This window comes from Numenius arquata, chromosome 10 (genome assembly GCF_964106895.1).
Source record: "Numenius arquata chromosome 10, bNumArq3.hap1.1, whole genome shotgun sequence".
NCBI classification, from domain to species: domain Eukaryota; kingdom Metazoa; phylum Chordata; class Aves; order Charadriiformes; family Scolopacidae; genus Numenius; species Numenius arquata.
The window spans coordinates 3979233-4004181 of record NC_133585.1 but is presented as its reverse complement, the minus strand read 5'-3'; the positions used below and the strand labels follow the sequence as shown (position 1 = coordinate 4004181).

The window sequence follows — 24949 nt, the reverse complement described above, 5'->3', positions numbered from 1 at the left end:
AGTCACTATCAGGTCTAATCTTTAGAGAATAGGAGGTATATATTTGTTTGTTTATCTATATTGTGTTTGCAAATGCGCTGGCGTTTGACTCTCAGTATGTTTTAATTTACCATACAATGTGGGTACTTATTTATCTTTGCCTATAGATCTGCATTTATAACTGTAGCTATAGGGAGTTAGACATTTGGGTCGCATATTATCTATTCAGACCCCATGAAGAATTAATAAACATTTATTCAACCATTACAGTTTTTGACAGAGTTTAATGGGCAAATAGGCCGTTCAGATCCACGGCTTGTAACCATCGCCAGCCAGCGATATGGATGGGTTTGTACAGCTCCAAGCACAGTTATTACAAATAGTAAGTCATAACCACCTAGAATTCATCCGTAACAAGGCTATAATATCCATTAGGTAATATCTCACATACCTGAATAGTGATAATTAACGTGGAACCCTGCTGTGTCATAAGGCCCATCCCAGTGTGAGCATTTGCATAGTTGTATGAAGTTTGTGACTGCAGATCTGCTCTGTTTCTGAATCCCGTATCTGCTGTCCATCCCCATCATGTTATTCCTATCCCAGTTACAATCCCGATGGCCAACGGAGAGTACACTGGGTCCCCCTTTTCCCGGCCCCTGTATAAATAACATCTCTGTCCATAGGAATTAGCAAGGGTTTACCTACGCACGGCTATGCAAAATAACTAATTTGAATTAACTGAATGTGCGAAATTAAAGTGGTCTAGTTAAACTACATTACACCTCTGACTCCCTTGTTTGGAATTAAGGCAGCTTTAATTTAGTTGAGCTTAATTCACTTTGGAAATGAAGTAAACTAAATTCAATTTGGGACACTCAAATTTTGAATGAAGCATCCGAACAATGTTTTAATGCTTTTAACCGATGCACTCGCAAAGTTAATTCAGATTAATTTTCTCATTTGCCCCTGTGTAAACAAGCCCGTTGCCTGTTCCCTGTCAATGAAACCATCTCAGCTGAGACTCCTTCAACAACTCCAAATTGACAAACAGCCTCCCAGGAGCAGCAGTTTAACTGATCCTCCTACACGCACAAGCGTTCCCTCGTCCCCGCGTCCCCGCGCGGGCGACTTCTCTCCCTGGGAGCTTTCCTCGTCTCTGAGACTGATTTGTCCAGAGTGTGACGCACTGAGCCGGGGCAAACACAGAAGAGGAACAATTAATTAATTAACGCTATCTGAAGGCCCAAGTTATAAGTATTTAATTATTTAAATTTTACAGTTTAGGCTTTTGCAGTGGAATACTGTACTGCTAATTGCATATCTCGTAATATCATGATATTCTAGAGAATTTTAGTGATTTTATCTAGTTCCATTATTTCAAAACACCGTCCCCTTAATCTGAATTAAGTACTTGTTCCCCTAATGAACCGGAATACCTCCAGCTGTGAACTAGCATGTATTTCATTTTTTTGATCTAATTTAGATTGGACAAGATCAGCCGCAATGAGGATTCATAGGCAGAGGGGTACAGAGGAACACAGGTGATGGTATTTAAAAAACTATACTGCTATTACATTTTTTCTTGCACATACTGTAGTCTAAGAAGACAGGAGGTATCATAAGGTGGCCCAAAGAGTCTATCTTGCCATTTTTATAGGGCGGTTACAAAAACAATCATGAACAAAACATTCTTAAAAATAACACAGAAGCCTAATTTTAATGCAAAAACGTTAATCTTTTTTAAGCATCATTATGAAAATTTCAAACTTTTCATTACCTTGCTGAATTTTAAAGCCACACTGTGCATTTGGTCAACAGCCGTTCTTAGGAGGAAAATGTCGCGAAACATTATTCTTACCGCAACGCAAAAAAAGCCCTCGAAAAATTGCCTTTCGGAAAATCTCAACTCGGAGAAAGCAGCGCCTGCCCTAAATCTTTACTAAAAACTCAACCAGCCAAACAAAAACCCAACCAAAGCAGAGAAAGGCCACTGAAATATCCCAAGCCATTAATTACTACTTGATCAGATGGTCAGGCTATCTCGTTGTGCGCTTGGTTTTTATGGAGTCAGTGCTAATGAAGAGATGTTGTTTGACGGCTACTACAGTCCCAGATCTTGGACTGGTAGAAAATCAGCATAGTTTTCACCGAAACGCTTACCAGTATCGTATAATAAGGAGACAACCCTATATATTAATATGCTTGTGTCTATATATTAACATGCATGTACCGAACGCATTTGAGTGTGGGTGGGCATCTGTTTATGTGCAGCTGGGTAAAAAGATACCGCTGTAGGTAAAATCGAGGTTTGTAGCAACACGCTGGATTTCGGTGCGGATACACGGCTGTAGGGGGCTTACACTGACGTATCCGCGTGTGTGTGTTTGCACGCGCGGTCATTTAATTGCGTGTACGTCTATCTGCAGGTATGTTTCTACTTGTGCGTGTGATCTGGCTGCGGTGCTTTCTGAATAGCAATGAGCTCAGCAAAAAGCTCGTATGTATTTGTATCTCTGTGCCTGCATCTCTCTGCATACGGATGGGCTCGCCTGGTGTCTGTGGATGCCTTTCTTCTTGTCTGGTTTGTATGTCCCTCCTCTCGGACGGATGCCTTCTGGCTGCCTGATCTCAGTCATTGCGTGTGCGAGGGTGTAGCCAGGGGGGGTCGGTCTTTTCTCCCAAGGAACAGGCGATGGGACAAGAGGAAACGATCTCAAGTTGCGCCAGGGGAGGTTCAGATTGAATATCAGGAAAAATTCCTACACTGAAAGGGTTATTAAGCATTGGAACAGGCTGCCCAGGGAAGTGGTGGAGGCACCATCCCTGGAGGTATTTAAAAGACGGGTAGATGTAGAGCTTAGAGATATGGTTTAGTGATGGTTTTTGTCAGATGTTTGGACTAGATGATCTAAAAGGTCCCTTCCATCGCAGGCAATTCTATGATTCTATGAAAAGGCAGTGTCCTTCTGCAGCAAAAAACACTAACTGGGCATCAGGAGACCTGGATCCTGATCCAGCCACCCTGTTGATGGTGTTTTTATTTCACTCTATGCCTTAGTTTCCCCTCCCATCTTTTTTTTTTTCTGCAAGGACTGGTGGACATAGACTGTCTGCTACTCCATGGGCATATGTAATGCCATCTGTGATGGGCTCTGTCTAGCTCAGTCAAGACCCTGGGTCCCAAGAGGGTCTTCTGATGCCATTCCACTGCCTCTCAGTAATATTCACCCCTGCACGTGCCTGCCTTCCTGTGTTGGTGTTTGTCTGTCCATCTGTGTACTTTGTGGCTGGCTATTTGTAGTTTTGTTGAAGAGTTTGTCTCCCCCATGTACGTACAGAGCAGGGGGAGGTGGAAAGGAAGGAGTTATTAAATGCCAAGCGGATATGCAATAAATCCCATTGATTTTACAAACTCCAACTTGTCTTCAATCTCCTTCCATTCTTTATCCTGGGGGCATTGCAACAAAACCCTATTTTAAATACCTTTTCTTTCCCTTCCCCCTTCCCCCTCCTCCCACTCCCCAAAAAAGTGTCAATATTTTATTTGGATTTTTAACTTCACTCCATAACAGTTGTTTGACCTCCTGACTCATGTGAGTCACATAAATTCTGGGACTTTATTCAGGAGCCATGTTCCTGCTATTGAATAAGCAATTTGGGAGGGTGAATTAATGACTTGTGCTGTTGCTGGAAAGTCCCTGAAGAAATATTAAAATTGCTTGCAGACTGAATCAATACTCACTGAACACCCAGCATGAGGACCTGGGCTTTTTAATGGCTACAAGCAGCGGCACTCGGTAGAGGAAGGGGAATTCCTGTACACACAACGTGCGCAGGGACACACAACCGACAGCAGTTTCCCCCGGCGTCGCCGGCCCTTTTCAACAGCAGCACATTCCTGTGCACACAACCTGGTACGAGACCAGGCTGGATGGGGCTTTGAGCAACCTGGTCTGGTGGGAGGTGTCCCTGCCCATGGCAGGGGGGTTGGAACTCGATGATCTTTAAGGTCCCTTCCAACTCGAACCGTTCTGTGATTCTATGATGCCGGCTGTGCCAGGGAAAAAGGACTTGGAGTCCAGTTCCCCTGTCTCCCTCCCAAGAAGATCATGCAGGATTTGCAAAAGCTGGCTCTGTGTTAAGCGCCTGGGTTGGCACGGTCTGGCACAGCCCATGAGGAGCAAGGAAGGTCGATCATTTGTGGCGTTATGAGTATGTTTAATATGGGCACTTTGATTTTTTCCTCTCTGAAGGGTAAAGACGCCAGTGCTGGGATAGATTTGGGGGTGCTGCTGTGGTTTGGGAAGAGGACCGGGCTGTTTTGCAGAGGCATGTCACAGAGTCCCAGAATGCTATGGGGTTGGAAGGGACCTCTGGAGATCATCTAGTCCAACCCCTGCCAGAGAAGGGTCACGCAGTGCAGGTTGGACAGGAACGTGTCCAGGTGGGTTTGGAATGTCTCCAGAGATGGAGACTCCACCACCTCTCTGGGCAGCCTCTTCCAGGGCTCTGCCACCCTCGAAGTAATGAAGTGCCTCCTCACGTTTAGACGGAACTTCCTATGTTCCAGTTTGTGCCCTTTACCTCTTGTCTGGGAGATGGTTCTGTGGATTTAGGTGCTGAACAGCGTTTGCATCTGGTCATAGCACGGATGTGTTGCCTTTCTGATGCTCAGTACGTTTTGCTTTTCTTATGTTGGCTTGTCTTATGGTGGGTTTTGAATATGTGATCATGCTTGATGCTTTTGGTCATTGAGCAAAGGTGTCCCTTCACTGGACCAGTCTATTTCGATGGCTGTGGGTGCAATCCTGCATGGTCCTGACTGCCCTGAGGGTCTACCAGCCTCTATAGGACACGAACGTCCTTGGCACGCTCCTCTCCAAGGCTGTTACTATTTCTCACAGACAGATTTTACCCAAACCCTAAGTTTTGCTCTGAGCCCCCCTTCTGGCGAGGGGTGGGGTTTTGTTGCCGGAGTTTTCAGTTCTCCTTTGAGAACGCGGCCCGTGTTTTGCCATTGTGGTGGTGAATGGCTGTTTTGTATTCCCCGTTATTGTGTATTAACACCAGGGTGGGTGCGCTTTGTATGACCGCATGTCTGTCTCATTGATTCCATCAGTATTATTTTGTAATCGTGTGTCTCTGTGATTGAGTTAGTGTGCATTTCAGGGCTCCTGTGTATTGAATAATGATGTCAAGGATTGGGTTGTTTGACTGGGTAATGGCCTCTTTTCAGTCTTGTAAGTGAATGTGTCCTTCTCCTGTTTCCCTGTCTCGGCTGGGGCAGGATCATTTACACTGGGTGATTCCTTAAGATGCTCACACGCACTAAAAGAACATCCCTTTGGCTCCCGAGCTCTCCCTGCCAGAGGGATGTGCCGAGGGGACGGTACAGCGGGACACACGAGGTGGCACCTCCACCTGGTTCTCAGCCACGTGCTTCAAGGCCCGTAGCCACTTACTTGTGAATAACACGCGTGTGTCAGCGCGTTTCTAAGGCTGTGGGAACATTTTTACATGTGTATGCGCCTCAGGGGTTTTGCTAAGACTTTTCAGTTATGTTTTTTGGGTAAATCTCCGTATCCTAGGGTTCTTCACAAATATACGCAGTTTCAAATAGATGTGGCCGAGTCTGTGAAGGGATCTATAAATGACTATATACGTCTACAGCGAAGCTCACACCTGCCTTTGCAAGGGTCGCCTTGTGTGACTTTCTATATTAACGCACAGAAGGGCGTCCCTGTCATTTAGCAGATGCCTCTGATCTGTGTGTGACTGCCTGATGACGTTCCCGTGGCTGAACTGACCCGGGTCTCTTATATATGTAAGAAGAATGGGATTCTATGTCAGCAGCGTTTAGCAGTAAATGTTATGTGTTAAGGAATTTTAGACGTACAATGAATCTCTGGGTTTGTGCAAGGGCTTCTGACTTGTGTGGATATTGTGTGCTAATGCCCTGAGACAGTGTGGCCCCATTTGGTCCCTTGGAAATGAAGAGGAGAGTTCAGTTATTTTTCAGCTGGTGATTACGTGTCATTGCCGCCCGGATTTATTTGCTCTGCGCAGGCAATGTGTCTGGCATCGGGCCTGCCCTGTGCCTCCTCAGCCATCAGGATTTGGCCCAGCAGCAGCCACATCCCCACAAAGTCTGTGAAAAAGGCTGTGAAAGATCCAGGAAACTTCCAGAGGGAGCTCTCAAACTGTACCCTCTCACTAAAATATCCCACCAGGGAAAGACCTGTGACCTCTCTCAGCCGGGTCATCTATATACGGCTGGGATTTAGCAAACCAGCGAGTTTAGCTTATATTTTTCGGTGAGGTTGCTAACAGGGAACTCCTTACTCCTCCTTGCATTAGCACAAGCCTCCTTACTTCCCCTGCCTCCTTGTTTATGCTCTCCCACTCTTTTCCCCCCTTTCCTCCTCTGTATTCCTGCCTGCATTTGACCTTGAAGAGACGGCACCCTCCTTAGCCCACCCACTGCTTTAGCATCTCCCACCCCTCACGCTGGGGCAGCAGCATCAGGGTAACAGGGGGAGGAAAAAAATGAGGGAGTGAGGAAAGGAGAGAGAGAGGGAGAGGGGGAGAGAGAGAGAGAGAGAGACCTGTTTGAAAATAATTGGAGGCTGTTAAACAGAGGAGCCCAGCATATCACTCTAGTAATGGAAATAAATTCCATTGTATTTGCATTTTAATTTTCCACATAAACAAAGGCCCGGAGTGTGCTGGCTTCGCCAGAATCACCGGCCAGAATTTAATTAGAAATGAAAAGTTTATAGGGTCCTCTTTAATGCGATTAATGCACAGTTAACATTTATCACATACATATGCTGGAATCGCCTTTTTTAAGCAGCCACCGGCCATGAAATGAATTTCTTTTCAACTTTTTTAGCGTGCGTGAGGAAGGCTGTCTCTGGTGAGGCGGTCCAGTGAGCACACTCCTGACAGCTTGGTAAACTGCAGCCCACAGAGGCTTAGTAGCCCCCATCCTCACTGAGGAAAGTTCAAGGTGGCTTAGAGGGAAGCATGGTCTAGTGGTTAAAGCCTGAGGTTGGGAGTCAGGGGATCTGGGTTGTATTCCCAACTCTGCCACATGCTCACTGCATGACTGACTTGCTCTCAGCGTCTGTTTCTCTGGGTGTTAAAAATAAAAGAGAAATCAGCTGGAAGAAGATGTCTCAGTCCCAGACCCCTCTGTGTTCTCTCCAGAAACTTGCCCGGCCCCCGTCATACGGGATCTGGATTGGATCCTGCACCGTGCTGACCTCCCAGCTCGGCTCCCCGTCCCCGAGCATCCCTACGCCTGGTGAGAGAGGCTGGGCCTCCCGGAGGGACTTCTTTACGCTGCCTCAGCTGATCCCTGCTCCATGGGTTTCTATGGATCTCACACTGCTTGTGTGAGATATGCATCTTCCCACCGGTGCAGCGTGGGAGCCCTGCCATGAAGGGACCTGTACTCACTGCCGAGGCAGCTCTGTGTTTCTTAAGGGGATCCTCTCATGCTGGTTTGGTCCAAAAAAAATCTACTAAGAACGGCTTGTGAGATACTGGGACCATCAAACCTGAACCTCAGATCTTAACATAAGCCTCATCAGGAGCAGCTACCAGCCTTCCTTGTGGTAGGGGTAATTACACCTCCCTCACCCTGAGGGGCCCTGAGAGGTCGCTTATAAAAAGCTTTGAGCTCGTTCTGCACGGGGACGCTCGGAAAAGCAAGTCTAAATCTAGACAAATTATCAATATCCTTCCCTTGCAGAGCACAACACCGAGATAAAAGGCCAAAGGTGAACACCTCCCCTGTGAGCCCGTGCCCCTGCCACAGCCAGGAGGGCATCAGGCTTGTCACCTCCCTGCCTCCTCCTGGCTCCCAGAGGGGACCTTACCACTGCCGGTGTCCCCATTGTCCCTTCCTTATGCCCCCTCCCCTGCTCTGGCTGTGTGACAGACGGGGGCTACGGCCCCCCCCTACTCCCACGCTTCCTTTCTGGGCTTGCAGACAAGCAGAGCAAATAAACCAGGCCCGTGGACACAGAGTGTTAGCGTGTTAGGGACACAGCAGGGGAAGGAGGAACATGAAACCTCTATTGATCCCTTGAGGAATGATGTCCCTTCCTTATCTTATCAGATTCTCTTCACTCTTCAATTATAGTCTGTTGAAATTGGCCTCTTAACCCAAACAAGATAACCTGGGTAATGAGGAGAAGAGTGGGAGGGAAGGGGAGGGGAAAGGAGAGGAGAGAAGGGCAGAGTCCAGTGCATTAAACTATGGCTATCATTAGGAATATCTCCTTTAGCGTAACCCCCTCTGCCCCCACTATCCCCAGGTATCCCCTCCTTGCATCATGCGGCAGATGAACTGACACACATCCACTCCCTGACAAATATATCACGCCATATACACCCCTCATTCCCTCAGATGCGCTAGGTACCCCCAACAGGCACGTGTCCCCACATTTGTACGTGGCACCTCCGTGTCTACGTGCGCCCGCCCTGCCGTACACCTTCTGTGTTCACGCATCTTGGCAGATGCCACCCTGTCACACGCACGCTCGCACACGTGTCTGTGTTGCTGACGCTGCCCGTCTCACCGTTCTCCTCACACGCTAGTGGTATGGCTGTCCTATCACCGTGCACCCAGGGCCACCCAAAAGAACTGCTGGCAGAGACACGGAGTGCTGCATGGTCCCCCATGCATCGGTTCGCAGCCACAGCTCATCGGTGCGTTCACACGACGGCCTTGCCGGCGGGAAGCAGCCATGCAGAATCCTGTGCAGAGCCCCACAGACCTACACGGGCTTCCCAAGATGTGTTCTGCCGGGCCTTTGCTCACCCCTATGGCTCCCTGCACGGAACCGCAGAGTTACGACGTTGTTTCCATGGGTAATACTATTCTTAGTTCTTACACAGACCAGTAATACCTCCTTGCTATAAGTCTATACTCCCAGCTGGACGTGTTGCCCTAGTGACATGCCCACGCTCCTCCTCGTACGCATGTCATGGGGTATAGGGCATGTCTCGCCCAAATATCCATTACAGAGAAGATTGTCTGGTGGAACAATAGGGGCTCGGCAGCCTATCTGCACAAACGCACCCGGGTTTCCATGCTCAAGTTACTTCACTGTGCACAGAACGATCCAGGAGCACATTCAGGTGGCGCCAGAAGGTGCTTTCCTTTTGGAAAGGTGGTGCTCTGAGAGGTACAAAGGCTTCGCCTACAGGGATGGCACCCTCCTCTCCCACTCTTCTAAAGACTGTATTTCTCCAGGATCGCTTTATCCCCTGCCTTTCACTGTGCCTGTGGCATTTCCTTCCGTACGAATCCACCTGAAACAGGCCACGCTCCCTGCCATTTCATGTCTCCCTGTGCCACCAGCTCTGCCAGTTTTGCCCGCTGGGCACCAAGACCCACAGTGGGGTCACCCACAGGCATGTATTTATCTTTAAATATTCGCGAGTAACAAAAATTCATGTAATCCGCAAAAGGGGGTTAGAATCGCAGCAGTCAGCTTTTGACAAAGGTACACGTGCTCTCCCACGTGCAACCACATGAACCCACCCAGGCATTTCCTCCCTGCTCTTGTGCAACTCAACGAGAACCTGTGCACAGCCAGACACCCTTCCTCTCTCCCCATCCTTGTCCCCTCCGTGCGCACAGACCCCCGACTCGGGCACACACGTAGCCCGAAATTGTTAAAGCCACGTAGGGGAGTTGGATGCCATCACTGGAGGACTCTCTGCACCTTGTTTGGCACAGCAGCCAAGATGCCTTCTGTAAAACCACAGCAGCTCTGGGTTTGACACTGGCCAAGTCAAATCTGCCTTCTCCTTTCACTCCATCTTTATCTCTTGCCCATTTTCTCCCCAAACCCTACCCAGCTTTGCTCTCCACCAGCTCTGGAAGCTCCGTGTCGTGGCTGTCCATCTGCCAGAGACAGCACCACAAACATTGTCTCTTTAAACCTCTAAATTTCATAGAATCCTAGAATGGTTTGGGTTGGGAGGGACCTTAAAGATCATCGAGTTCCAACCCCACTGCCATGGGCAGGGACACCTCCCACCAGACCAGGTTGCTCAAAGCCCCATCCAGCCTGGCCTTGAACACCTCCAGGGATGGGGCAGCCACAGCTTCTCTGGGCAACCTGTTTCAGTGTCTCACCACCCTCACAGCAAAGAATTTCTTCCTAAGATCTAATCTAAATCTCCCCTCTTCCAGTTTAAAACCATTACCCCTCATCCTATGGCTCCACTCCCTGATCAAGAGTCCCTCCCCATCTCTCCTGGAGCCCCTTTAGGCACTGGAAGGCCCCCTTTAGGTACTGGATAAATTTGCTGGGTTTTCCGCAGGGAGAGGGATTTTGTGACATTATTCATTTTCCACTCTGCCTCTGCTTACACAGCCCTGGCCCATTTGTACGTAGCACAACCCAGGAATACACGTTCCCTAGGCACTCAGTGTGAAAACACCATCTCCTTTCCTTCAGAAATATTATTCCTTCCTTTCCTCTTCTCTTCTACATCTCCTCCCTTCCCTACTGATTTCAAAAATAAGTGTATTTTTTGTGTATGTATAATTTATGTATAAATGTGTGATTTTTCAAGCTCGAAAGTCTAAATTTAAACAACCGAGAAAAGGCTTAAATTCAGGCAAATATTAACAGTGGGCACTATTACATAGCTACATTGTGCTACAGTCTTTCTTTTTAAAGGCAGATGACCAAAAAATTGTTCTTAAAAAAATTTTTAGAGAAACATGAGTATGTTGAAAGGTAATAGTCCTTTTAAGAGCGCCCAAATGTTAGCGCCCAAAGACTCTATCGCAATTTTAGAGGGAAAGCCTGGAAATGGGCAGCGGGGTAATGAGGTTGCCCTCACATTTCAGCCCAGCTTGAAGAAAACGAGGACTAGTTCCAGCAATATTGGTGCCAGAACCATCCAAATTCCCTGGAAACTCGAGGTGGTGCAGGGCACCCTGTCTGACAGGTATGGGAGGGTTTCTTCTGTGAGTTTTTCATCTGGTCGCAATCTCTGCTTTTCCTTTCATAAACCGATGAACAGGCATCAATCTGCCTTGAAAACACGGGGAGCGCCCTCTCCACTGAAGTACGGTGACGGCTGATGGCTATTCTTGAGGCAATTTGCCTCCCAACCAGAGAGGGAAGTTTAACCCCGTGCCTTGGACCCTGCAAAAAGGGGAGGGCGTTTCCCTTGGAAGGAAGAGGAACCATTCAAAGTGGAGCCAAAGGAATAAAAACTAAATTGGCCCCCAGGAGAGAACAATTAATCGAGGCAAATTCCAGCATATCTGTGTGCGTGTGCATGTGTTGGGGGAGTTGCTAGAAGCCTGGGGAACAATATGCTGTACAGATTTTTAGCAACGCTACAGGAACTGCAGAGCAAGGGGATGACAGCAGCAAGAAATGTCCTACTTCTATTTTTCATACCGGCAGAGAGAAGCCACCAGAATCTCCCTTCCCGGTTTAACAGTGAGGTTTGGGTAAAGATTTCCTACATAGCATTTTCTGGAAAGCGGATCCGTGAACTCACAGTCCGTTAGCTCAGGCTTTTGGCACATCAGTCTTCCTCCTCTCCGTCAAAACTGGTACACACATAAATCCCAAGCCAGACAGAGGACAAAGGAATATCCTTCCCCGACCACACTGAACTCCTGCACGTGCTTCCTATTGCCTACCAGCATTTTGTGTCACCGTCTACGTGCCTGCCCAGGGGTACGTGTTCCCTGCCATGTACCGAGATACTCATACGTAGCATCCAACCAGAGCATTTCCCACTCACAGTGCCCATATAAATGTCCTACTCAAAACCGCCGTATAACTCTGCTTTTTCCTTCCCCATACCCACCTCTGAACACACCAACCTTTCAAACTTGCCTGCTATGTATATATAAACGTACCCTCTACACCCCTCCTATCCCATCACCCCTCTTCAATATCTATATGGACAGACACATTCTGTCCCTACATCTCAAACGTTCCTTGCGTACATCCTGTCATTCTTCACACCCCAACCACGGCTATTCCTCTCCCGTGGCTCCAGGATTGAACTATCGTGTTGTCCATTTCCCAGCGACAAGGGGTCTAGTTACAGGGTTATTGATTGGTTTTCATGCAGACAGATGGATCTGCCTTTGGTCTCCCCACCAAAATCTACCTCTGTATGGGCTGATTGTCACTGCTCCGGGGATAGGATTTCACCAGGAGACCACCCTCCATGCAAACATCCTTCACCCAGGCCACGGATGGTAATAAATGGAGTCAGGCTGAGCCATAATAAAAGCAATTGAGTGGGTTACCTGTGCAGACATGAGATTTATACCTCCTCATATTTGATGTGATTGTTTTATTGAGTTCTCAGTGCAGTTAGGATGCCGTTTATTTATTTATTTATATGCCTACTTATCGGGAAGGGGCGGGGGGGAGGCTGTCGCAGCCGAGCTAGTGTTCAGCCTCCGTCTTGTCAGATCCGAGCCCGAGGAAGAGGGCTCCCCAGTCCTGCTCTGCCTTTTACCTGCGCTCGGGCTTGGTGGGCGAACCGTCTCATTTCTTTTAACGGACCAAGGTGTTTGTTTCAGGACCCCCGACACCTTGAGGAGTGTCTGAATTATGAACCCCCCTAGAAGCCAAGGGGACAGCGTAAAGGCAGACGCGTGTATATGCTGATTTTCTAAAAGAACCTCTCGAGAGAAATTCCGATTTACGCTGTGCCTGTTTTGGACAATGGGCTGTGCTTCTATGCACAGAGCCCCTTTATGCCATTGCTATAGAAATAGTAAGCGCCAGCGTTGCTTCTGACTCTGTCATCGCGTGTGAGCGCTCAGAAATATTAGCAGGTGCAAATTGATTGGAAATGAATATTTGTAAGTGCACTCTGAGGAGTTTGGAAACCAAGTGATTAGATTTGTGATTTTCAGCTGGGTAGATAGCCACCTAAGTGCTACAAAATCAGCTCTCGGGTACTGGCACTGGAGAAAATTGGAGGTTAGCGCTGAATATCCTACTCTCTAGTATTTCATCACAAGCCTAACGCTGTTTGTTGTGGGTTTTCCAGCTCCGGTCAAGTGATAGCACGAGAATTTCAGTTCTCATTTAATAAAGGATGTTTCCAGTGCTTGGGGGGCGGGGGGGGGGACGACTTGAAAAGGGGGCTGTCAGCTCTCTGAAGGCTCAAAGGACCACATTGTTAAGGTGTTTTTAAAGTCATTTAATTGGAGTCAGATACCCAAATCCCTTTAAAAATTTAGGGTAGAAGAGAGAAAACAAGTGAAAACAAACCCACATGGTATTACAAGTACTCATGATTTTTATGCCAATTGCATGATTTAGGCTCTGCCTCAGTATTTTTAAACAGTTGGGACTGGTAAATATGGCCATGGGTGTATAGGCTCCAATAGATTAATTGGGATTATAGTGGAAAAATCCTCATTCCTGTTAGCTCTCAGTTTAAAGAATGATTGTTTGGGAGAAGAACACAAACCTTTCTGAGACTTTCAGGAGTAAGAGGTGTCTACACACAGATGGGATTTCCTAAAGCCCTAGTTAACCGCACGGGTGTCAGGCCAATCACTAACGCTTTTGAAAGTCTCCACCTTTCCATTTATCGAGACCCTCCCTAAAAGTTGGATCCCTCAATATTTTGCTGATTGTAACTAGTGAGCCTAAGCTCCATTTGAATCTCAACGTGCCTTAATTGAAGCCCATGGCAAGTTAATCTAGGTGAAGCTCAGCCTTGTCTGACTGTTTTGAAGTTACATCTTTTTATTCAAGTAGTATGGAAATCTTTTGTTTGAATGGGCTTTAGGATCAGAGATGGATTTTGGGGGATATTCAATATACTGCTGAAAACATGACTTTGTTTTGTATGCGTCATGTCATCATATCATAAAGGGTCCAGCTGGCCTTCTGGAGCATTATCTATCTCTTTAGCCAATGCGAGATTATTTCTATTGTATGTTTGCTTGTTATTAATGCCATCTACTTATATATATTCCACGAAATCAGGAATTCCTATGGGATGCAATTCCACAACCTAATGGACCTCCCTATCAGGAGATACCTTCTGCTACCACTTAAATATTTCCTTTCTTATTTCCCTCCCTTCATTCCCAGCTATACTGCTTTGTTTAAACGTGACTAATTCCTTTCCCGTTGGAGGGACTGTGCCCTTCAGATCACGATATTGTTCTCACCGCTTCATCATTGCTTGGCCAAGCCACTTTTATTTTCTCCTCTTTTCTCCCAAAGTCAAATGAGTTTTTTCACATAATAGTGATTCTGGTAAATGAGGTTTAGCTCTGTAAGACTCATTCACCCAGCGCTGAAATGCAGCTACCTCCGTGGCAGAACGCAGCAATCACTCGCTAGATGCAAAAGCCTGAAAACGTTTAACTTCCAACAAAAATCAACCTTTCTGTCCGTCTCTACAAAAAGGAAGGGCGGGGATTTTTAGGTGATAAAGAGACCCATGCGGTTCTGAACTTCGAGGTTCACAGAACAGGGAGCTCAAAACTTCCCAGGCGCAACCAACTTTACTTGTTAACTGCCTCTCTTGAGCTAATATCCCTGCAATATGAAAATGAGAAAAAAATGCGGCCAGCTTATTGTAGTTCCCACCATACAACCTTCCAGTGGCCAGATATGAGGAATAAGACAAAGAGAAATGCTGAGAGCATTCATGGACTCTTTCAGCTGCGGTAACATTGTCTGTAACCTCTGCTTTATGAGCCTGTCCTTTATTTGCGATGATAAAAAGAAGATAATACCAGGTTTGTGTCTGATGGAAAAAGAATCTGAATTTCAAGGAGTATATTCCTTGTAATGAAGCCCTGTGTGACCCGACTGCATTCTTTGCTCAGCCGAAAGCAAGTAGCAGTAGAAGTCTTCTACCTCGAGAGCACATCCTGACGCGGGAAATGGAACGGGAACCTCAGACTCAGCATCAACTATGTGAGAGGATCCTTGCTGGGATCCCGGGGAAGTTCCAGGTTACGAGAACCTGGTAAACTCCGTTGGGTACCGTCGGACAAGTTTTCTTCGCCCCGGCTTTGCACCAACCCATTGTCAGCCAGAGGCTAATCCAGTCTACGTGGCCAGTCCGATCCTTGGCCTCTCTATTGAGAAAAGTGACGTGTGGCTACTAAATACTGCTGCTGGTGATAGGTCTGTGCGACACACGTGTGTGCCAGTTAAAACCGTGCCGTTCACCCCGTGCTCACTGCAGGCCGTGCTTTGGGTCACTGTGAACAAGCTGCCGTTAGAGATACTCCATACTCTTCCAAATCCTCCCTAGACTCATGACCCGTCCCCCAAGAATTCCAGGTTTGTTCATTGGGAAAGACAGGGAGAGACTCGCCAGTGGCTTTGGGCAGGGTGTCCTTTGGGGGGAATTCTTCAGCGAGGCCAGCGAGAGTGACTCAGAACTCTCGCTTTGCGTAACGTTGATTTCTTCCGCGTGTGACACAGCCCCTGCCCTAACGCGCCTGCCTTTTGCCAGACTCGATTGTTTGTCTCCAGACGTTGCCTTTACCTCCGTGGGGATTCTGTTCGATTCTATCTATCATCTCCCTCGCCTGGGCTAAAGCCTCCGCCGACGGAAAACAACCCAGCTCCAGTTTTGAGCCTTTTCTCGTTAACGTGTTGAGCTCCATGGGCGTTTTCAGTGAAGGATCACACCGAGTTTTACAAAGGTAGCTAAATACTGTTATTTTCATTTTACAGATGGCAAAGCAGCCGCATAAGGAGTCCGGGTGTCCTGCCCAAGATCAACCAGAAAGTTAACAGCAGAACTGGTAAGAGAACTCTTATCTCCTAATACGCCGTTCTTTGCTCTAAACTACAGGCCTGCCCGCGGCCACTGAAATCGGCCCCATGCTCAATAATGTTTCAATGTACAAGTCCGTTTCACTGGTCGTTACAACCCGAGTCAACGTTTGTGTCTTTCCATATGTATTTTGAAAAAGCACATCGTTATTGGAGACTTTAACTAGGAGCCAATTGTTATCTAGTGAAACAGGAAACATCTCCCCAAACCAAGCGCTTAACACTAGAAATCAATGACTACGCGATACCTAAGAGAAGAAGACTGAAAAAATATCTAATGGTTTGACTGAGATTATATACCAATTAAACTCTATTCTCTGCCATGGGGTATTAGTTAGGGCTGCTCTCAGAAACCCAGGGCCCAGAGCGTATCCGGAAGGCTGACGGAACTCCGTAATGCTTTGGCTTCAGCATTCCTTGGAGAAGGTAGTCCTGGGAGTAGGAAGGTAGGACTAGGAGTCCCTAGTACTGAACCCAGCCACGAGTGAGTCGGGACAGAGGGACAAATTGGGTGGGGATGTGTTCTGCTTTGCCTTTCTGGACCCGTAAGGAATTCCTGAATTTAAGAGAAGCCGGAAATAACGATTAAACTACGACATCCATTGCATCGCTTGCTGCAGAACCGTGAGTGTGTATCCGTGATGTGCTCCGTCCTGTTCCCACTAAAGTACACTGTCTAATTGGAAAGGTTTTTCTGGGTGATCATTATCTCATGGAACCTGTGTTCTTAGGCTAACTGTACGTACCGCAAAACAAAGCAAAAATTCCCATTAACGTCTGCCGCCCAGTTCATACTTAGGAAACGGCCGCCGCGAGGCTTTCAGCAGTGCCGGGATCCAACCGAAATATTCTAACCCAAAACCACCACAGAGAACTTGCGTAGAGCCATATGATAGATGGAAAAGTTAGGGCTGGCAGGGTGCTCAAGGCATTTAAAGTAAGCGGGAATTCCTTACCAAGGAATTAAGAGCTTCGGTCACTTGCCTGCTTCTCAATTATGTGCACTGCGTATATGGGTGGGTTTACGCAGATGCACGTACATACATCTATATGTGTATATATATATACATACCTACACATACACAATAGGTTTATGCTGTACAGTGCCTACTGTATGACACGGGAACAGGAAAGCTCCCAGCGCAGAGAGAACTGCTCTGTCTTGATCCTGTCAGTTCTGGCGCACTTCACTTATTAACTAGTATACTCTCTAGACTTTTTTTTGCCATAATTAAAGCAAAACTACCGCATAGCAGAAGACCTAATTTTTTTCCTGAATCTTGACGGGGTGGTTCAGTCATGTTTTTCCGCAGAGTTTGTATCTAGCCTTTATCTGCATGAGCTTGATAGGAACAAGTTTCTGATAAATCTCGATACTGAATTATAAGTTGTCCCAAACACGTCCCGATATCCTCAGTGCGACGCTGACAGATCGGTGCAATGGAGGCGCGTATCGTTCGCGTACCACAAAAAAAATGATTAATGGAAAATAGATTTTAAAAATGTTTTAGGGAGACTTTAAAAACGGAATTGAAACTGCGCTGTTTTGTGCTCTCTCACCCGAAAGCCTTTGTTAATGTTAGACTAATCCCCAGAAAGAAAGAAAATAAAATATACTTAATACATTTTCAGAAAATCTTGTAATAACCAAAAGTAGGTTTTTTCCATTAAAGAGGATCTCCATTTTGAAATGAAGTATTCACAGTCTACCTAGGGACACAGATAACTTCTATTTCTGTAAATGCCTCGCTTACAGTCTCAAGATGTTGAACTGCTCATGGATGTAGCTCTAACAGTTCTGGACATTGGGCCAATGCAGTTTTTGCTTTGTATTTTGCGAAAATACAAGACAAATATTTCTAGGTTGGTTTTAAAAATTGTCACCTATGTGAAGCTGCTCAGAGAGTCAGAGCCTTAGATTAACTCCAATCTGCGCTCGTACCGCAGGTAAGGGATGTGCTGTTACAAAAGATTTACACGATTCTGGACAGGTTTTTTTTTTTTAACAATGGGAGGGAGAAAACCAGATATTTATATTGTGAACATAGACCTCTCTTTGTGTTTTGTGAGTTTTGTGAGCTGGAGTCACAAAAGTCACCGGAGTGATGGAGCTCGCGCTAGTCTCTGCGGCACCAGGATCGGGCCCTTACACACTCACTATTTCCTATTCCGCTGCAATTTTCCCCCGTTTTGCCGTCCTGTTCTTGCAAATGTTATGACCTGTGACACGACGGGCTCACTTCCCTACGGATGGCAGTTTTAGGGAGCCCCATACAAAGGCGAACAGTGGGAAGTTGGGCCTGAATTTTTAACAGCAATGGAGAAAGACTTAACCACATGAAGCCAAAATGCTCTTGTGCCTTGGTGACCACACACTCAAATGCCATCGCAGGGTGAATCAAACATGGTGGGTCACAGCCGAGCCTCTTTAAGGTAATGATACTTAGCAGCTACGAAGCACTTGTCCTTCTCGAAGCGTTTTATAAGCACAATCTAACTGACATCTGTTCCCACCTCCTTCTGAGAAGGATCAGTCTTTGCCAGGGTGGGGAAACTGAGGTACGAAACCCCCGGAGCCCTTCCGCAAACTGGGAGCGAAACCTGGCGCTCGACCTTCTGCCCGGGACATCGCAACCCAGACAGGGGGCGTGGGGTCCGGCAGGCGTAAGGCTGAGACTTCAGTGACATTTGGATGCTGACGTCCCCTGAGCTAGCCAAAATACACGTGTGTGTCGGGTCCGTGGATGCTGTTTCCTCCAAAGAGCCCCCCCAAGCCGTTCCTCCGGTACCTCCAGTACCACCAGTTTAATTCCTCCCAGGGACAGCTGGCTGTCCTTCCGCAGCTGCCTTTGTAAGGTGTCTGAATGTCAAACTGTTATTATTTCAATACCTGACTGAGAGAGTAACGGAGACCTGGAGGTTTTTTAGGAGGGTGTATAATTAGCCGATCAGTATTATGTTACCCTGTTCATAACTTAATAACCATTTTAATACAGATGGCACACACAGGGATAATTTCCTAGGGTAGCCTAGCAGTATATTACAGAGACAGTGTGTCTGAGGGAATCTTTCTTAGCCAAGGTACATTCCACTAGCTAATTCTACCTGCTGTTTTCAAGATGATTTGGGATAATTCCATATCATTTGCAAAATATTAAAACCCATTTATATAGGATGCCAGATTTAGAAATACACAGCCTGAGTTATTAGACATATTTTGATAAATCTGCCATGAAAAGCGCAAGACAAAAAATACCACTGCGGTTTCCCTGCTATTTATTTTTTGCTTCCCTTGCTATAAATACACCTGGGTTTTTTTTTAAAAAAAAAAATAATCTGGCTAAACTTGTTATATATCAAAAAGGCCAATATACTGACTCGTGCATTTTTATCTACGCAGACACTACAAAAGCCTGCGCGCGTATTTACATACACCCTATATATATTTATGGGAACGGGAAGCACCGTATATTTGGGATTCCGCGCAAAATTGCATGTATCCTTCCTCTGTCGGTGAGGTATTTCGTGCCTACGTACCTACCCTTCGAAAACACCCCCGTCACTCTGTTTCTAGAGGCTGTATTTCTGCGGGCATAGTCGCGGCCTCTGTACGCAGGTTGGGCTGAAACAGCGTAATTCCTTTTACTGGGTGGGTGAGAGTGGGGTGTGCGGCCCAACTGTGAAAATCTGATGTCTGTGGGGTTTGAAGGTGCGGGCGTGTGAGCGGTCCGAGCGCTTCGCAGCGTGTTAGTACTCCATTACATCCATCACCGGCCCTTTTCTCCTGCATATCGATCCCTTTTCCTTTTTTTGTTTTGGTTTTTTTTGTTTTTTTGGCCTGGCGTATGGTTATTTTTTGTCCCCTCAAACCTGAGACCGAACCTGAGTCCCTCCACCGACAGAAGTCGCACCCTAGCAGCTGGGGGAGGAGATGGGTGGCAGGAGGGGAGGGGGGGGATAGGAAATTGTTGGCTAGTGCTGAATCCATCCTGCTGCTTCCCAGCCTCCTGCCAGGGCAGGGATCAGCCCGAGCCGGGGGTGGCAGGGAGCAGCGCTCCCCAGCCGGGGGAAGACACCGCCTCGCAAGTTTAACCGTTCCCTGGGGCTGACGATGAGGAGGGAGCCGGGGACACTGGGTGCAAGGGAAGCCTTCCTCCGGCACTCAGCGGCTCGGGGCTCCGAGCCCGCCTTGGCAGCGGAGAACGGCAAGCTTTTCGGCTCAGAGCCCTAATAACCCTGGCGAGGCTGGCGCTCGTTTTACACCCCGGGAGGGGTGGTGGAGAGACAGGGGAAAACCCGGCTCCGCCGCCCCGTCACCCCGAACAGCCCCCCAAACCTTGCGGCACCGCCGGGCTGCTCGGCGGGGACCTCATCATCTGCTGCGGGCCAGGCGACAGGAGCGAGCTGTAGCCCCACGGCGGGCGACAACGAGCCCCGGGCCAGAGCCGCTTCCCCACTCCCGGGGCCGGGGGAAGCGGCGGGGGGGGGGGGACACGCACACACAGCCGGCTCCGGCCCCGCCGCCCCGGGACTGGGCTCGGGGGGGTCACGGCGGGCCCGGGGACTTGGGGGGGCTATGCCCGGGGGTGTGGGGGCCGGAGCAGGAGCGGATCTAACCTGACGGAGGAAAGATTGGGCCGACCGTGCTGCGGAGGGGGGGGGGGGGTTGCGGGGGCAGTAAAGAGGCGAGCGGGCCGCGAGCGGGGCTGCGGGGTTTGCTCTTACCTGTTTATGGAGGAGACGCTGGGGACCGTGTCGTTGTCGCAGATGCCCTCGGCCAGTAGCCTGTCCCGGATCTCCCAGGCGAACATTGTCGGGTTTTGTCTCTTGTACTCGGCGATTTTATCCACTACTTTGGGGGTCGCCACTTTGGGTTTGGAGCCGCCGATCACGCCGGGCTTGATGCTCCCCGTCTCGTAATACCTGCACCAACAAGACGGTCAGTCACCTGCCGTGCCCGCAACAGCCCCCCCTCCGTTTCCCTCCTTTCCCCCCCCCCCCCCCCTCCCCGAACACCCGGTGCCCGGCTCCCCCTCGGAGCACCCCGCCGCCCCTCTCCCCACCTCGGCTTCGGGCCGCGGCGGCTCGGGTACGGCATGGCGCTGCTCCGCGGGGCGCCGGGGGAGTCCCTTCTCCTCTCCAGGCTTCGCTCCCGGGAGCTCGCCTTTAATGATTTTTTTTTTTTTTTTTTTTTTCCCCACCTCTTTTTTCCCCTTTTATTTTATTTTTGTGCCTGAGAAACGAGGGGCGCTGGCCCGGTCTGCTGCCTCCCCCTTCCCCCGCCTCACACGCTCCTTTCAGGCCCGAGGGATGGAGAAACAAGCCAGAAACCCTCGCTCCGGTGAGGACGGCCGGAGGCGAAACCCCACCGACCCCGGGGCCGGGAAGGGGGCGCGGGGAGCGGGCAGTGCCGGGCTCACACACATCCCCCCCCCTCCGCCCCCGACTCGGGGCTCTGGCGGGGATGTGGGTGCGGGTGCGCGGTTCGTTATCTTCCTCCCCCCCCCCCCCCCCGCCCGCCCCGGCTCCCTTGGAAGCGGGCGCTCCTACACGGTAGCCCCCAGCCCATCGCCCCGCTGGCCATCAGCTCTGCCGGCGACAGTCCCGTCCTTTGCGGAGGGCACGGCAAAGCGCACACGCACCGCCCGCACCGGCCCCTGGGCTCTGCCGCCCGCCGACACCGCTCCGCATCCCAGCGGCCGGGCCCGGGGGCGCCGGGTAACACCCCCCCATTGGTTGTTTCCCCCCCCCCCCCGGCTTGCCTCTGGGGATACTTCACACCGCGTTTGGCGGCGATCGGTTACCGCGGGTATTTATTTATTTATTTAATTGCCCCGCTGTTTGTTTATTTACCCGGGTATTGGCTAAGGCCGCTCAGGGATTGTTGCGAGTTGGGCGGATTTGGGGGGGGGGGGGGGGGTGTTTGTCGTTCTTTCGTTGTTTGTTGTTTTTTTTTTTCTCTCCCTCCCCCCCCCACCCCCTTCCCTTCCTTTCCTTTCCCTTCTCTTTCCCGCCCTCCCCGCCCACCCCTCGCAAATTGTTTGTCTTCCCAGGAGTTTCCAAACACCGCCGCGGGGACGGGGGGGGGGGGGGGACGGGACACGAGGGGGACGGGGGGAGCACGTCCTTCCCGGCTGGAGGAGGGGGGCCCTGCTCGGCCGCGGGCTCCCGCGGCGCGGAGGTGGCGGGGCCGCCCGGGGAGGTGGCGGGGAGAGCCCGGAGCGGCGGGAAGGGCGGGAGGTCAACACCGGAGCGGGGAAGGGGGGGGGGGGGGGGGGGGGATGCAGCGTTGCCGTCCCAGGGGAGGGGAAGGAGCTGCCTCTTTCCTTACCTGCCCAGGATCTTGCTGACACAACCGTGGCTGACCCGCAGCTGCCTGGAAATGTCACAGGGTCGCACCCCCTGGTGAGCCAGCTCCACTATCCTTTGTCTCACCACGTCAGGTAGGGGCCTGCCGTTCACAAACACCCCCCCGAGCTGGTTGACACCCCCGTGCCCTGCTGGGGAAAGAGAAATAAAAAAAAAAAAAAAAACACAACAACCCACGCACACCAGAAACACACCGTTAGTCGTGGATTCTTCGCCACTCGCGCTGCAAAATCTCCAGCCACTACAGATGGATGGAGGTGATGGCGGGGGGTCGGGAAGGGGGGGGGGGGGGGGGGGAACAAGACGTGGGGGAGAGAGAGAAGAAGAGAACAAGGGAGAGAGCAAAAAGAAAAAAAAAAAAAAAAGGAGGAAAAAGCGGGGAGAATAAGGGAAAGAGAACGAGAGAAAGAAAGACAACGAGAGAAAGACAGAATGAAAGATAAAGAGGGAAAGATAAAGAGAGAAGGAAAAGAAAGAGGGAAAAGAGAGAAAGAAAGAGAAAGGAAGAAAGAAATAAAAAGGAGGAAAGATGGGAAGGAAGGAGAAGGGAGAGTGAATTTTTCCGAGCGGATGGTAGCCGAGCATCGTCCCCCCCCGTACGCCGTCTCCCCTCCCTGGGCCGGAGAGCACCTCTCCCTCCCGCGGTCCCCGCCCGGGACGCCGGAGCGGCGGCTCCTCGGGGCCGTGGTGGCGGGGCCGGGATGGAGGCAGTGTGTCGTGTGTCCCCCCCTCCCCGCGGCTCCTCTCCCAGGAGTTGGGGAGAGATGCTCTCCCAAACTCCGGAGCTCAGCTGCTTAGCGGCTCCGGGCGGCCCCTGCCGCAGGGTCCCCCTTCTCTCCGCTCCGGGGCTTTTTCCTCTCGCCTTTCATTTTCTTTTTCCGCGATTTTCTCTCACTCTGGCAATTACAGTTACTGGCGAACCCCGCCCTCCCTCACCCCGCGGCATGTCCCCCCACGCCACGCGTCCTCTCCCCTCATTTTCGGATGCCAGATGAAGGGATTGGGAGAAGAAAAAAACAAAAAACAACAAAAAAAAAACCCAAAAAAAAAAGAGGGAAAGAAATGTAGGGAGAGAGAAGGAGAATATTTTGCGTCCCGCGGTCGGTGTTCGTTTACAGACAGACCCTCTCTCTCCTCAGCTTTCGATCTTTGAAGGAAAAATGCTTCAGTAAAAAAAAAAATTAAAAATTAAAAAATAAAAAATCATAAATCTAACAGGCTCGCAAGGTTCCGTCTTTTTTTTTTTTTTTTTTTTTTTGTCCCCCCCAAATCTAATTCGGGGATAATTTAAAATGCTCCGTTTTCCTCTCTTCCCCCCCCCCACCTTTCCAGACAAAAACCCGCTCTCTCTCACAGAGGGCTGCTCGCATCGCTTTCCCCCCCCCCCCCCCCCCCCCCGATCTTTCTCCATTTCGAGAAATAACTTGGGGGGGAAAAAAAAAAAATAAGTATGCACCTGCTAAGCATGGGCAGGAGGGAGGGAGTGACGGGAATAAAGGGAAATATCTCCTTTTGGGACTGGGCAAGGCAGGGGGTTGTGAAAGGCTGGCACCTGGGGGGGTGGTGGGGGGGGGTGTCCCCGTTCGAGGCGGGAGCGGTTCGCCTTTGCCCGGGCGTGCGGGGAGATGCGCAGCCGGAGGCGGTGCGGCTTCGCTGGCGCTGCTACCTGGGTGTCTCTATCTCCGGAACATCCAGCTGATATAGCTGTGGAGTGCGCACTGTATTAAAGCTTTCCTTTCACACAGCCCTAACCTCCTGCGTCTTCCTCGCCGAGAGATCTTAGTTGGTTTCGCAGTTTGCTGAAAAATGATCTGTTTGTATTTTCGCTGTGGTTTTGTTGTGTTTTGTTTTTTGCTTTTTGTTTTTTGTTTTTTTCCCTCCCCTGCTTCTGACACTGACTTATTGGCTCTGAACTTAGTGGAAACTCTCATTGCCCCTGCGATCGATCCAAGTCCTTTCGCACAAATAGAGTTTTGGTTTTTTGTTGTTTTTTTTTTTCCCCGTCTCCCCCACCCCTCCAGTAACACCTCCACGGATCCCCTCCCCGAGCCGCCTCGGCCGCCTGGCTTCCCCGTCCCTTCCCCGACGAGCCGGGGTTATCTGCTGCGTTCTTTTGTTAGCCTTTCTTAAAACATATTTAGGGTTTCAGAAGCGGGGGGGGGTGGGTGGGATTTATCTTCCCCCAGTAAAACCCGCGGGTATGTGTGTTGCTGTGTGAGGTTGTTTCTTTTTTTCATTTGTTCAGAAGCCCTTCTGCACATGTTGCCTCTAAAGTTACAAGACAGCAATTTCTGCGGCAAGTCCGCGATAAATAATTCAAAGCACCTTTTATAACTCGCCTTACAAAGTATTAAAAGGCAACAGATGCAAAAAAGAAAAAAAAAAAAGATTAAAAATTAATAATTCAAATTATCGCAGCCCGGATATTTTTCACACGAGTTTGTTTTGCTCTGCCCCGTGCTTTTCTATGGTTATTTCTATCAGAGCAGTGAGATATTTACGTGTATTTATTTGCCTATAGGTGCCGGCAGCTGTCTATACATATTCCCAGCGCCTTCGGACCGATCGTGTTTTTGCTGTCTCGGTGTGTCTGTGTCAGGAACCCGCGCCCGAATGTATTTTAATTGCTTCCTAATAGCTAGGTCTGTAGCTCTAGAAATACACTTTAGGGAACAAATCAAATATTGAATTTTTTTATTATTTTTTTTTTTTTCTTTTTAAATCGGAAGCCAAAATTGTTCACTGATCTCGCTGGAGTTTTTTTT

General features: G+C 49.3%; 1 protein-coding gene across 2 annotated transcripts in view; it reads right to left on the bottom strand.

The window, feature by feature from the left end:
* The window catches only part of PAX2 (paired box 2), an 86776-nt gene that overhangs the window by 60229 nt on the left and 1598 nt on the right, over positions 1-24949 (bottom strand). For both annotated transcript variants that reach the window (XM_074154245.1, XM_074154244.1), the window contains exons 2-3: positions 22147-22315; positions 20541-20738 (exon numbers count right to left, since the gene is read on the bottom strand). In XM_074154245.1, coding sequence (XP_074010346.1) covers positions 20541-20738; positions 22147-22315 — 367 coding nt within the window. The remainder of the gene's footprint in view (positions 1-20540; positions 20739-22146; positions 22316-24949) is intronic.